The sequence below is a fragment of the Serinus canaria genome, chromosome 3 (genome assembly GCF_022539315.1).
Source record: "Serinus canaria isolate serCan28SL12 chromosome 3, serCan2020, whole genome shotgun sequence".
Taxonomy (NCBI): Eukaryota; Metazoa; Chordata; class Aves; order Passeriformes; family Fringillidae; genus Serinus; species Serinus canaria.
The window spans coordinates 4480439-4495433 of record NC_066316.1 but is presented as its reverse complement, the minus strand read 5'-3'; the positions used below and the strand labels follow the sequence as shown (position 1 = coordinate 4495433).

The window sequence follows — 14995 nt, the reverse complement described above, 5'->3', positions numbered from 1 at the left end:
TTCAGTATTTCAAATACATGTTCTTTCTTCTCACTCGAGGGCATCCAACTGTTAGAGACTTTCCTGGTAAATAAACAAGAACTGCTTTCAGGTTTTTTTTCTGAATGGTCTGTCCTCAGGCTTGTTTCCCTCTGTTGAAATATCCCCTCTGTATTGAGACTTCCAGCAGAACTGGGAAGTTGTGTTTTCCTGTTTTACTCCTGGACTCTTATTCCCATGTTGTATTCCTTACTGGAAATCCTTCATCTAAGACAGGAAGGGAGGTTGTTCATTACATGCAGCAAAGAACAAGAGGTGTGAAGGAGTAGAAGCATCTGACAGGTATTTTAATTTCTCTGTGCTAAAATAAAGCAAGTCACACTTGGGACATGAGATCCCTGGGTCTGGTTGCTGTTTTGTAGGAAGTTTTTCCATTCAGAGGCTCTGTTTTATTGTTCAAGTCACATTGAATGCAAGTTTAGAACTATCTGTGCCAGTGATGAGACCCATCTGTGAGAGACTAACGTGATTCATGGGGAAATTATTTGTCTCTGGTAACTGGTGAAGCCCCTTGAGATGTTTTGCAGTGTTTTCTGGTGTCAAGAACTGCTTTTTAATCTTGCATGTAGGGTCTCTAGCAGGGTGTGTTTCTGTATCTCAAATGTGATATACTGATTTACTGGCTCAAGGTAAGTAATTTCTGGGTGTGATTCTCCTTATAAAGACATCAAAATTGGGTCTCACTGCTAGAATATTGCAGTTTACAATGCTCAGTGGGGTTCTGCAAAGGATCAATTAGCATAACTCTTAATAAGACAACTAATGTTTTCAAATCAGAATGAGGTCAATATTTATTTCTTTTTAATAGTAATCAGTTAAGTATCTATACTGACGTGTAAAAATTATTTGTGTGGAAATATAGTTCTCCTTCAATATGATACAATAAAATACTTTCTCACTTCTATTTCTGGGAGTTTAGTACAACCAAAAATACTGACCAAGTGTTTTTTGTAAATAAACCTCTGTGTAAGCACTCACCTACTGCATTTCTAGTGTTTGGGTATCCAGTATAACATTCAGTATTTATTACAAATCAGTATTGCTCTGACATAATTAATGTCTTTTTGCTGGTTTTGAACTCATTCCTTTCCAGTTCCCATGTTTTTAGTTACCAGCAAGGAGAAAACTGGCTGTTGGGCTTCTGTTTTCCTGTCTCTCTTCAGTTATCAATGGCTTGTAGGTCCTTGCTAAAAAGCACAGTATTGACTCTGCAAAGGTAATTATAGGAATACTATTAATAGTGTTTAGAAGGGATCATTGCAGTAAATCTGTTTTAGCCTTTTTGTCAGCTGTGTTTTTATGTAATATTCTGTAAATCCCCTGGAAACACGAACACCTTTAAAGAGTTTGGTTTGCCTTTAAAGGGGAAAGGGAGGGAAAACAGAAAAGAACACATTTGGGTAGTTTCCTTATTAAAAGATGTTTTTTATGGCTCTTAAAAAAGTAAAAGTGAGTGAAGGCATGACAGAGAATAACCCTCACATGTGCTGTTCCTTATCTGCCAACCCTCTCTTATTTTTCCTGCAGGAAATCCTGGCTGAGCAAAGTTGGAAGCCCAAGTTCCCGCATAGATAAAACAAGTTTTTCCAACGAGAAGGAGATCTCCAAGCTTGACTTCTCAGATTTCAACACTAGATACTAACAGGAGGGCACCTCACTAAGCACAAAACTCTGACATTTCTGCTGCATGATATTTTCTGTACCTCCATCGAATGTCACAAGAGCATTGGGATGCTTTTCTGTACTAGGGATAAACATAAATGCTCCCTGTTCCCACCAAGTAAGAATTCCTGGTTGCTGTGTTAGACATCTTGCACCATGAATGTCAACATTTAATGCCAATATCTAATTTACTGCAGCTTTGAAAGACAGATAAAAGCTTAGAAGTGCTGGTGATTATTTGTGCACAATGAGACTTGTTACATACAACCAGATGGTACCTAATCTTTACACTGTGAGTCATGTTTAGATGAAAAATAATAAATTTATGTTCTTCTGTTTGTAATCTCACCAAAAATACATAACTACAGAACTGGAACACTTGAGAGTTCTCTGTAACAAGCCTGTTATAGACCAGGCTCTATGTGACAATTTTTAAGGTTCTAGTGGTAATTTAAAATTAATATGTTGTTTCAATCTAGGATTATCTAACCAGCTCTGGTTTAAAATTCTCCATAATAATTCAGATAAATCTTGTTCCAAGGTGATGAAATGTGTGGCCTCTCCCCCTGTTTTTTCCTTGTCTACCTGTAGCTTGCATCCATGCTGACTATAAAGGATATTTTAATCTCTTTGCTTTTTTAATGTTCTTACTAAAATTGAAGATTTAAGTGATTTTCTTTATGAGTGTGTGTTGCTCCTGAGTTAAGACTGTGTGGTGGAACCTGCACCCACATCCACCATCTGAAGTTGATGGAAGTCTTGAGCCATGGGCTTGCAATAAATCCTGATAAATCCTGGATAAATCTGATCCATTGTGGATCCAGTTCCTGTATCCAGTGCTGTCTCTGCAGGCACCCTGGAGTTAGTCAGGACTGGATCAGTCCTGGATCCTCAGTCCTGGAGTGCTTGTGGGTCAGGATTAGAGCATTGAGGGAGACTTCATGAGGATACTGAAGTTGGTGTTCCCACTGGCTGCCCTGTCCCCCTTCCTGGGATAGGTGGTGTCAGTTTGGGCAGCTGCACCAAATCTGCAGCCCATGGTTTGAATTTCAAGAAGGACATTTCCTAACTTGAGCCCTGCACTTCTCCATCAGTGCAAGGTATGCCTAGAAAGGTATTTCTGCTCACCAATAGGTTAATTTTTCTTTGGACCTTTGTGTTAAGCAGTAAAATCTCCTTTCTAGAATTTGCAGGAGTGGCTTATGAATTGTTCTGTGATTATACACAAGCCCCTATTGTTGAAGTCATGGTCAATGGCCCTTGTTCAGCTGATGGTAAATGGCAAAGTTCAAGTGTAACAGGAGCTCAATAACTGTTCCATCCTTGTGGAAAACTGTTTCCTGTCTAACAAAGTAGTTTACATTTTCCTTGGAGCTACCTGGCAGAAAATACCCCCTTAGTCAAAGATTTTTCCAGCCAAGTGCTTTGCTCATATTTTGAGGAACAAGGACAGAGGAAGGCAAAAAACAAAGGGATTATTAGATATAGAGGAAGAGCAGCCAAAAGTTGTTTTAATGTGTTCCTTGGGTGCTCACAAGGGCCTGGGGATTTTACCCCAACTCCCCTAGAAAAGCAAGGCTTGAGGAGAGGGAAGCAGCCATTTAAAGTGCTCACTTCTGGGGAGGAATTGGGTAGAGAGAGCATTTCTCTGTGCTGTGTTCCTGAAACTAATGGAGCCTTGGCTGGTACTGTGGGCATTAATCGTCTCATTTTATTTAATCCTCAGATTCTGGTAAAGTATCCTGAGTCCAAAGCCAACCGGTTTGTGGAAGTGCAGTGTGTGCAGAACAGCAGAGCAGTGTCTCTAGATTTAATGAGAACATCATTGGTTTTGAGGAGCCAAAGAATCCCAGTGGTAAGATAGAAAAAAAAGCAAGAACAGTTGGATAACTAGACATCAAAACTGAGTTAAGACATACTTCCTTTTCTACTCCATACTAATATTACTCAGTTATAACCATAGATACCCCTGAATTTTATTTTTTCAATATGCTATGCAGCAAGAATGTATGATGTGTAGGCCAGCTCCATTCTTGCTGCTAGTGGAAATACTTGCCACTAAATAGTTTCTATTTAAATAGAAGTAGTTTCTGTCTATAGTTTCTATTCTGTTCTAATAGTTTCTATCTAAAAAGGATTGAGACTTGGAAATAAATAGTGGGAACAGACTTCCACAAGTTGTTTGGGCATTTTGGACAATGCTGACTTTCTTGAGGGGAAAATGTTGTGCCTGACTTGTGTTCTACTAGAATTTAGGAAAATTCACCTCATTAAGCCTAAAGGCTAGACATGTTAATTAAAATCAGTGTTTAACTCCTAAATGACAGACATTTCAGAAATCTATGGGTTTGTTAGTATTTGATTAAAGAATAAAAAAATAAAACCTTGCCAAGGCCATGAGCAGAGGAAGAGCTTTGTGCCTCATCAGGAATGATGTAACCTTGCAGGACAGGGATGTTCTGATGGACCTGCTCGTTCTTGGTTTCTGTGGGGAGAAAAGCATGGTGGCATCTCCTGCCATACTTTCTCTTGGGTGACACCAATATGTCACTTCTTATTTCCTTGATGTCCTCTGGAGCTGCCTTGCTTGGCTTGCTTTCTTCTTAGAAAACTGGGCATGTTTGCTGCTGGAATCCTCTTACTAGACAGAGTGAACTGGATTAGTCACTGGAGCTTCCTGATTAATGCATGGCTCTGTGCTGCTGCAAGCACTCTGCTGTGAAGGGAATGCTGCAGTGAGGGATGAGGGCAAACACTGCTCTCTGCTATCATTTATTTTTTAGAGTCTGTTTATACAAAAGTGATCCCATAAATTGAGATTTCTGTAATACTGTTCTTTCTTAAAGGCTCCTCACAGTCTGTTGTGTAGTGGGTAGAAGTATTAGGATTAAAGAGAGGTTATTTTTGCCTCAAAAAACACTGCAGGGACTTAAAATAACTAAACTTGCCCCAACTCATTTGGTATTAATACTGGCATAATTGAATAAAAAATGCTGATATTAAAGATCAAAGGAGGAACAACCTCACTTTTGGTTAAAAGGGCTGCAGGAGTGGGTTGGAAGGTTTTACCAATCAAAATTCCAGAATGGTCTGAGTAATGAGGAGGAGACCAGTTGTCTTCCATAATTAGAGGATGTTACTATAGAACTTAATATACATAAGTGCAAATATAAATATTTAAAAGTAGTTTCTGATGAATAACACTGTAAATCAGTTGTTAAATTGTCTTTACCTCTGAAATGAAGAATTACACTCTGAACAGCATTAATGGGGGAGTAGAAGTTTTTGGCTCAAAATCCAACAAGCATCTCTGTCTCTGATGAAAGACACTGTGGGCTCTCACATAGCTGTAATAATAATAATAATAATTCCTTGGTGTTAGGAATTAACACCTGTGGTTCCTGCAGTTTGGAAATGGGAAAGTTTTATAACATTTATTCCTCTTCCTGCATTTGTGTTGTTCTAAAAGTGGGCAATAAGCTCTAAGCCATATTTTTGTTTCACAGACAATTGATCAGCACCAAGAAGCAAATTTTGTCCATTGTAGCCATGGTCTGCGTTCCAGAAAAAATGGGGCAATGCCGTTGTGGATTTTTGGGAGCAATTCTTTTCTGGGTCTGACAGGCTGGATTAGAGGAATACACAGCATCCCAGGGTTTCTCCACCAGCTGGAAGGTGACCTGGCATTCCCTTGGATTTGGCAGGGAGGTAACAGTTCTGTGCTGCAGGCACTGACTTAGGTTCTACTGGAATGCTGCCATGGACTTTAGTGGGAACAGTAATTGGTCATGCAACCAAGGAAATGCATTATTAATGGGACAGTGTTTGAGCAGGGGGCCATGAGATGAAGACCAAGCCACTTTCTTGGTGCTGGTTTTATTTTTTCCTAATTACAGAGGAATCACTGTGGCCTCAGAAACATTAGAAAAGCCAGAACTTTCTTGCATGGAGTTCAGCACTTAAAACCATGCCAGATAGTCACTGTCCCAAGCAAGCCAGTAATTCCCAATTTGCAGTTACAGAGCTGTTCTGCAAAGGGTGGGAACAGAGAGTGGATGCATGCAACTCTTCAAAGCCGTATATAATAATAAAATTAAAGATAAAATTCTAGTGCAGGCATAGAGATGGTAAATAGAACAGGAAGAGAGCAGGGACAGGAGTTTTAAGAAGATCAATGTGGAGAAATTTACCTGCAGTTGTTTAGTGGGAGCTGCAGTGGCACCACTGGAAATGAGCTCTGTGTGAGCAGCAAAGAGAAAAGGGGTGGCTGGGGAAGTGGGGCTTGGCAGAAGAGGGTCTGAAAAAGTGTTTAAAAGCAAAAGCTCAGGAGATGGTTAGAGCATGAGAAGAGAGGCCAGTGTTTCATCAACTGATAAGGGAATGCTCAGTTTAGATGGCAGCACCTGGGTGGTCACAGCGGGGATTTGAGACGCACTATGAGTCTTGTTCAACTGTTGGTGATGTTTTGTATTTTCCCCCTGTTTAAAACCAACCAGCCTAAAACTTTTCTTAAACATCCACTCCTGAACTCTACAAGTGTTGTACAGCTGTGAATAGTTCAGCTCACTTGGGAGAGAAATCTCAGTACCAGGTAGGAAAACAACCCTGAATTGTGTGAGGGGCTCTAACAGTAACATCTCTTCCCAGAGAGATGTTACTGCCTGCTGTCAGGAAACAGGCAGACAAAAAATTTGCAGACCAAGTTAAAACTCATTAATGACCCACAATAGAACTCGGGGAGAAAAAAAAAAAAAAACAAACCTGTGCAGTTATCTAAGTTTGCTGACACTTTGGAAACAAAATGATGACTAAATAGTAATGTGTGCTCCAAAGAATGAGTGATATACCAAGATGAATAGGATTTAGGCACTATTTATCACAGTTAAGCCATAGCCTGAATACCATAATGCTGATTCCTTAAATTCATTATGCAGCCAGTATAATCTAGCAGGCAGCAATGTGCCTGTGAGAAGGAAGAAACTATTTCTATTGTTTTAAACTGAACTGTAGGCACAGAGTGATTGACAAGATTGTGCTTGGTCTTATTTCTAAGATACCACACCAATGTTTGTAACAACACTTGTGTGAAAAAAAGTGTTAAACCCACTGAATTCTTACATTTTGCTGTTTGAAGTAGTAATCATGGTGTATTTGTCTGATGGATACAGGGGAATGTCATTCCATACACGTAAAAAGTGTTGGTTGGACATCATGCCTGTTTAGAGCTGGCAGTGTGTGGGTGCTTCCAGCTTCTATTTATGAGACTGGGATTTGTCCTGTGAAATAAATAATAATTAATTTTTCTGGTGTTAATTCCCCTGCGGGTCTCGAGAGCAGCCTCGCAGCTCTGCACACATTTATTTGTAGAAATTATCATGTGTGAAATAACAGCTTTGTTCTGACCCAGCCATAAAATTTACTCTTTGGGTGGTAGGAAATGTGGCACTCCTGGAATTCTGTAATATTTTGGGAAGAAAGGAAGAGGAAGGGACAGAAATAGCCACAACATCTGAAATTTTTTGGCTTAGTCAAGGTATGTTTAAAACACACCTAATTTTCTGAATGAAATAAGTGAATTGTTCTGGAGGTACTGAGATAACAGTTGCTGGTTGCTTTTTTTGAATTTTCAGATAGCATTCAGGAAGTGTAAGAAATGAAAGCACACAGGAAAGCTGAGAGATTTTGTTTAATGTTTAATGTTAATGTTTTTGTTATTTTGTTTAATGTTCTTTTTTTTTTCTTTTTTTTTCTCCTCTTTTTTAAAGCCACAGCCAGGACTTATTTGCATTTTTTAAAACCTGTCTGTGGGGGAATAGAGCCACTAAAAGCTGGAGTGGCTGTGATGAGGCTGTGGTAATTAACATGGTTTGATGTGCTCGATGCCTTGAAGCAAATCACTACAGAATTCCTGGTGCTGGGTCCTGGGGGAAAGGCTGGGATACATTAAATTGCTTTGCAGGAAAGCCCCTTGGGTTTTTCAAATGGTGTAAAGAAGAGAGTTTGCAGCCATCCAGCTAAAAATGCCACAGAATTATCAATTCTGAAGGACCTTAGCAACAACGTGGTAGCTCTGCTGCCCTCACTACAAAGCAAAAGAGAAAAAATGGATTCTCCTCTGTGCTGCTGCAAGCCAGGAGGAATTAACTTCTGGAGAGGAGTAGGAGGAGGCAGGTTTCACCTTAGATGCTTGTATTCCCTGAAATAAAAGATGAGATGGCAGCTCTGCATTATTTAGTATCAAACAACTGATGCATCAAGTAAGAGAAGCAAGGGAAAATACCCTCTGAATTTTAAATATCTAATTGAGGTAGCAAACCAAATAACCACAAATCAAAGGCTTGCAGCCATGAGAAAAATACTTGAGAGGACAACCTATCCACAGTGACCCAAAGCAACCACTAAAGTAATGCACTTGAAACAAGGATTCAGGAAAGAAAATAAATCTGCTGCCTGGAAAATTCAAGGAAAATGGGGATCTGTACCTCTTTGGTCCTGTGTTTTTTTGGCTGGATTAGTAGCTGCAATACCTGCTGCTCAGTAGGTGAGGACTGTTTGGTTCTGCTTCTGTATATCACAATTGGTGCAGAAAATATTCTTTTTGGTGAGATAAATCCTACCAATTCCCTGCTTTACATTTCTCCACTAATTTATTTTTCCTCAAACATCTTTTCTCATGTTTTGCACAGCTGAGCTGCTATCCATCTGTCTGTGACAGAGATGTTTATTCTTAGTCCAAGATGGAATCTCAGACTCTTGTTTCCTGGTTACCATTTTCCTTTACCCAAGAGCTGCAGATTTGGTTGTAGGATATTGACAACCTAAAATTTCAAGTGAAGCCGCCTGAAAAATTGAAGCACTTTAAAGAGCTCTCGATGTCCTCTGAAAGCTGCAGTGTGAAGTGTAGGGACCATCCACAGGCTTTTCCACACTGAGCTGCTTCCATTTTATTTTCCAGTCCTTCGCTTCAGATCAGAGTTGTCATATCCCACTGGCCAGTTCCAAGGCACCTCCTTCTCTCCAGTTGTTTTTAGTCCCCTTGAGTCTGAGGTCAGCTGGAGTTTTATAGCCTAGGAACTCCCAGAAACCTCTGTCCCTCTGCTCTGTCCCTTTGGGATTTTGCCTTTCCATTTTATTTCAGGCTTTTGCCACTGATCCCTCTGCCTGCATAAAGCTAAGTTGGGAACAACCTTATATTCCCCCAGCTCATTGCTCTCTTTCAGCTATTCCATTTCAGCTGATAGTGATCACTAGTGGCTCCTCTTTGTGCTGGGCTCAGTCTCCCTCAGAAGTCCAGCCTCACCAGCCACACTCCATTGGATCTTTGGGGGTGATCCTTCCTGACAGCATAGCCTCACTGGGGATTGCATTAGCCAGGCATGCAGAAAGTGCCTGTCTAGTGTAATAAAATAAATACACAAGGGGAAAAATTGCCAGCCAGGGGTAGAGCTGGGGTTTCCTGGGTTCTTCAAAAGCTCTCCCCTTCCTATGTAGAGTAATACACCCTCTGATTCCCTCAAATCTCTAAGCTTGTCCATAAATTTGTGGGGATTTTTTACAATAGGTATCCAGTGAGTTTTCTTTCATCTGTTTGAATTTCATCTGCTCTTCTTTCATTATGAAGAATACGTTAATATTAAAAAAATGAAGTCATGCATGTGTAGGCTTAGGGAAATTCAATCACTGAGCCATCAGTTTAGCCCTGAGTCAAGTAAGTTTAATCCAAGAAAACAAAATTACATGAACCAATCTTATTTCTTCTTCATCCTGCTTTACAGTAAACACTGTTATTAGGATCCTGAAACTTAGTTTATCCTTCCCTCACCACCTCTAGCTCTTTCCCTGGAGCCCCCACTAAATCCCTCTGTGACTGCATCCCACAATCCTTTCAGAGGCAATTGGCTTATGGCAAACAAGTGGAAGCCCAGTTTGGCACCTTGTTGGTCTCCTCAGGAATCCAGGGTGCCTAAATCCTTCTGTCAGGAAGGTACCAAACTTAGCAAGTCAGTTAATTTTGAACTCTTGCTATAGGGACAGTAGACAGTTTTCTCTGTGCCTTCCTCAGTCTCTACAGAGCACCCACTTACATTTGCAGACATATTTCACTTGGGATTCTGCATGGGGGGAACAAATCTGTCATTGAGAGAACTTAAATCCACCTGTGATCAGGTTAAGTGGCTTCAGTGACACATTAAGGGTCATTTCCTTCAGGTGCTGGCTGTAAATGTAAACCCCAAACCTTCTTCCTTTTCAGGTAAGTTATTCCTCAGGACTAAATGAGGTTTCTGAAAGAAGTAGGAGCTAAAGAGTGCAGTCCCAAGAGAAGGAGGCTCTAAAAGGGTAATTTAAACTGGATGTGGTGGGTGTCATGGCTCCTGCCACAGTGAAATGTCTCCCCAGGCTCTGGAAGCCAGGTCTGGCTGCAGAAACATCACCCTGGAGCTTGTGTTCTTCCTTTGCAGCTCATTTCTCCTTGGAGCTGAAACAGTAACAAAGTTTTTTGGTGTAAACTGGAATTATAGAAAAAATATTCTGGTGTGTTGTTTTTCCAAGGCTGTGAGCACCCACAGGTTGCTTGAGGTGTGTCTGGTGATGGAGACACTGAGCAGGGTGCAGGAAGGTAAAACTTCCCTGACTTCCTTATGGAGTAATAGTGCAGATGACCAGCTGGAAACTGGGAATGGGGAGCTCAAACAACCCGAGGGGGATTATCCTAGGCTCCATCCCAACCTGCACAAGGGGGAGACACAGCCTTTCTCCAGCCATTTATCTCCATCAATCCCTGTTCCTCCTCTCTGCCTGCAGGAGCTGCCCCTTCTAGGAGCTCTTTCCTCACAGCCAAGGAGGAAAGCTCTGCCCAGGGCTCCATGTGCACAGAGCTCCAGCTCTGTGCAATTCCAGGTGTTTCAGGCCTGGGAAGGACCAAGGATGTCTCTAACATATGTGTAGATACCTTTCTTGAAGGGACTTCCTCTATTACACTGCCTCTTTGGTACTTCTTTTTCTCTCTTTTCTCCCTTATTTTTTTCAGTTTAGCCCCTCACATGTTGGATAAACAGTTTCAAAGAGCTTTCCAAATCCAAAAGATGGGGATGTTATACAAATTAATCTTATGAAGCAAGGTATTTCCTGGGAAAGCCTTCTATAGGAATTTTTTTCATTAGTGAGTCCCTCATTACAGGATTAAAAGCTAAGCTCCTTCTTCTCTCATTTCTTCCACAAATTAGGTTTTAGTGAGACCTTTTATGTATTTTTCTAAATATTTTAGGTCTTTCCTCTTCTGGCAGAAGTATAAATGTTAATAACATTAATTACTTCATGCTAATAAAGTACTTTTGGGAGTCTTGGCTAGGAAAAAGATGGGAATCCCTCTTTTTGCAGTTTTTTGCTGTGGTATTTTAAGTGTTGGATGTTTGGAAATATCCAAGGCCACATAATAGATGGAAGTCATTGACTTTAATGCAGTCTAGATTTTGCAGAATAACACTGTTTTGGCTCCCTGAAGTCATGCCTGCTTCTAATACTGGTATTTTAGATGGGATTTAGCTTTGTCAGGGAAACTCAGGCCTGTTAAATCCCCAAATCTGGCAAGTGGTGTCCACAGGCGAACCCTGGATCCTCTGGAGGTGCTCTAATGGGCTTTCTGTGTGGGGCCAATGAAGGATCCTGGAAAGCATCAAGCATCCAGTAACTCCATACAGGGAAAAGCTTCCCTTTTCTGAGCTCTCAAAATTGTGGCCACCATTATGGAAGTATTTGTTCTTCTGTGCACATCCAGAATTTATGGGGAAGTGCAGAACCATGGATAGCAATTAATTGCCAGCCAAAAGCAAGGTGTATAAAAGATGGAATACATAAGGTTTAGCAGCCTGAGAACGGTGCAGAAATTAGCATTTGGGATCCAAAGGCCCACCCTCAGCAGTGACAAAACATGCACAGGAAAAGAAAAAAGGGTTGTGCCTCAACTGGAGGTGTAAAATTTCTGATATAAAAATGTTTGAATTCCAGTGGAAAAAGGCTGTTTGTCTTGCAGTCCCTACCTTTAAAAATGCTGGGCAGTGTCTAATGTTCCTTGAGGTGTCTCATTTAATGAGATTTGACCCAGTGATAAGATTTCATTATGACTTCATTTAGAACCTTTGGACAAATGGACAGGAGAGTAACAGTTAACCTGAACTCTCGAAAGATTTTGTTCATTTCCCTGATTTCCTAGACAGGAAAAACATCTTTGCCAAGTCTAAGAAACTCTCTTCATAAAAGGCATTTATTTGTAAATGGAATTGGAATTCAGAGAAAAACCAACTGGAAATTTTAAGAGATGTGATTCCTCCTCTTCTGAGAGTCAATTGGAGAAGACTCCACCTCGAGAAAATTATCAGAAAACAGCCTTTGGCCCTGATGGGAGAGCATTTCTTTTTTAAACATTAACTGCAGATCACAGTATCAGTCTGGTTTACCACTATGATGAAAGTTCAGTTCACCGTTGGCTTAAAATGACTGAACTGGCCGGTGAATGTTTTGTAACTGAGAACAATTTCCTTTTGTAACTTTAGCACTTAATTGCTTCTAATTGGTTTCTGTTGCAAAGGAGACTCGGCTCTAAAAGACAGAGCAGGGAGAGGATGGGGAGCCCGTGGTAACTGCACATTATTCAGGTGTCAGTGGTGACAGCAGAGATGTCATTGTGGGACAGGACAAAGGAAAAGGAGGAGGAGGCTATGGAGCATCTGGGAATGCTCACAAAGAGGTGACTGGGGATTCTGGGAGAGATCACTTAGGATTAGTCCTGGCAAGCAAATCAGGAAAACAGTATTTGATGAGGGTAGAGTCCTCAGCTAATCAGCATCCAAAGCAGCTGATAAGAGCAGCCAAAACCATTGAAATCAGCAAGGCAGTAGCACTTGGGAAAGCTGACACCATGGTCAGATCAGGGAAAGAAATCACAGAACTAAATCAGGAATTAAACACCAAACAAACTCTCAAAAGAGGCAGCCTGGGCCAGGAATCCATTTTGTGCCTTCAGGATCCAGCGGTAGATGTGAGTGAGCCAAAATCTTAGTTTAGGAGAACCAAGGAGTCATTTTCACTGCAGCTTTCTGTACAACCTGACCTCATTGCCCTCATATGAATCAGGAGTAAGTAGAAAAAATTAATGTGAATGAGAACAAAATTTAATTTTTGGCATTTGCAGAAACTTAAAGCCAGATTACACCTTGTTCTGGTTTTAGAGAAATCAATAATATCATCTGGGGCGTGCTGACTTCTGAACCAGTACACAGTTGTATAAACATATTTAAATATTATTATTATCAATGAGAAGAGTTCATATATTGGTGTAAAAATTCCTTCCTTGTCTTCTTTTGTCTTTTAGCCTGAATAGTGATGGAATGCTTAATATTGGCACAAGAATTGCCAACAGAGACTCGATATCTCTCCCAAATAAACGTGCTCATGTTCACCAGTGGCATGATAATCCCAATTCCATTGTGCAGGATTAATTAGCTCCAGTGTAAGGCTGCTAAATGAGCAGTTGTACTATTGGGGAGCAAAAGACACCAAAACAAACTAGGTATGAACAATTTGCACTTCTTTCAGTATTACAAGAGGGAATGGCTTCAACTGACAGAAGAAAAAACAAAACAGAATAAAATTGTTCCCTGTGAGGGTGGTGAGGCCCTGGCCCAGGTTGCCCAGAGAAGCTGTGGCTGCCCCATCCCATCCAAGGCCAGGTTGGATAGGGGAAGGTGTCCCTGCCCATGGCAGGGGGTGGGACTAGATGGGTTTTGAGGTGCCCTGTGTGTCATTAAACTCCACTGAATTGCAGAGCCCCAGGCACCAGCCTGAGTTGGCTTTGCTGGCAGAGTTCAGTCAGCAGCAGCTGAAAATTCTCAAACTTTTCTCCAGTACTGGATGTCACCTGACTGGATTGCACTGTGGGCACTGTCAAGCAATTGCTCTCTGCCAACAGGTTTAGCAGTGGTGTTGTTCATTTTTGCCTATATTCAGGAATGGAAAAAAGGTACATTTTTCAAACATACTTAATGGGGAGCATCTGTGTGCAGAGAAGATATTTGTTTCCCATATAGCAATACATGTTATAAATTCCCCTGCTGATGTCACTCGAGGTGTTTCCTCCTGGCTCTCTTCCCCATCCTGAGTAAACAGCCATAAAAACTGAGAGTTCACCTGCTGTATAACCCTGTATCAGTAACAACCCTTCCACTGGCATGGATAAAGCTGACCTTTGGGAGTTACCATATGAGGAAGTACTTCTATTGAAAAGCTCCACATCTGGAGGCTGTGAGGTTGGAAGAGGCTCCCTTCAGCTCTTTGAAGGTAGAGTTACTAGTTTTGAGAGAGTTTGACTGAGTTGGGCCAAGTGTTTGCAGTGTCCCCTTTCTGAGCAGCACAGGTAGCACAGAGCCACAGGGACTGTCTCAGGGCAGGTAAATTCAGTCTCCTGTCCTTTTTCCCAGCTCTAAAGCAAATTAATGAGAGCAAGTCTAGACCAATTTTTAGCCAACTGCTCAGACAGGCTCTCTCCCTCTTGCTGATGTTTTGTCAGCATAATGGCTGGCTGGCCTTTTGTTCCCTGCAAGCAGGGCATTGGGAAACTAAATGCTCCATAGAACCAGACTCAGGTGAGCAGGAAAGCCTCCTCTAAAAGCATGTCAGTAGCAGGTGAGCTGCCTGGCTGGCAGAGCAGGTGTCCCTTGTGGGCCTGGGAGCACTGTCTGAGCAGCCACTCACCCTCAACTGCTGCTGCTGTGACTTTCATCACAGCTTGTTTCTGCAAGAAGAAGTTGCTAGAGAGAGCTGCAATCTTGCATTTCTTCACTCCATGTGTATTTATTCTGGGGCAACTGGTTTGGGAGCCAACACCCTTGCTGACTATGCCAAGAGGATCAGCTGAGCCTGCTGCTGTCACCAAAGGGTGTTCCAGGAGAGCAGCATGGCAGCAGGAGACCAAGGTGTTATGGCTGAACTGCATTCTCTTCCTTGTCCTATGGATCCTTGTTTAATGCCAAAAACCACTTGGAAACACAGCAGAATATACTGCAGCAGCCCAATGAGTTTTCCCAAGTACCAGAGCCTGATACATTTGAAATAAGCATAATTCTCCTCTAATGCTCTGAGCTGCTCTGTTTCTGTGGGCTAATAGGAGCAGATTTTCAAGTTAGGAGAGAGGGGCTCCCTACTTGGGAACTTCTGAGCAATCTGAGAGGTGAGGGAAAAGCCTTTGACAATTATGGTAATTAAGAGAGAGGGGAGGAAGAAGGGGAGAGGTTTCCTTGAA

The 14995-nt window shown here is 41.5% G+C and overlaps 1 protein-coding gene across 3 annotated transcripts in view; it reads left to right on the top strand.

Moving 5' to 3' along the window:
* The window catches only part of ACYP2 (acylphosphatase 2), a 32910-nt gene extending 30580 nt beyond the window's left edge, over window positions 1-2330 (top strand). For 2 of the 3 annotated variants that reach the window (XM_030235595.2, XM_050972344.1), the window contains exon 4: window positions 1567-2330. In XM_030235595.2, coding sequence (XP_030091455.1) covers window positions 1567-1681 — 115 coding nt within the window. In that variant the 3' untranslated portion in view covers window positions 1682-2330. Of the gene's footprint in view, window positions 1-1132; window positions 1460-1566 lie in introns of those variants that run through there. The other variant, XM_050972343.1, reaches the window with a different exon arrangement.
* The last annotated feature ends 12665 nt before the right edge of the window (window positions 2331-14995 follow it).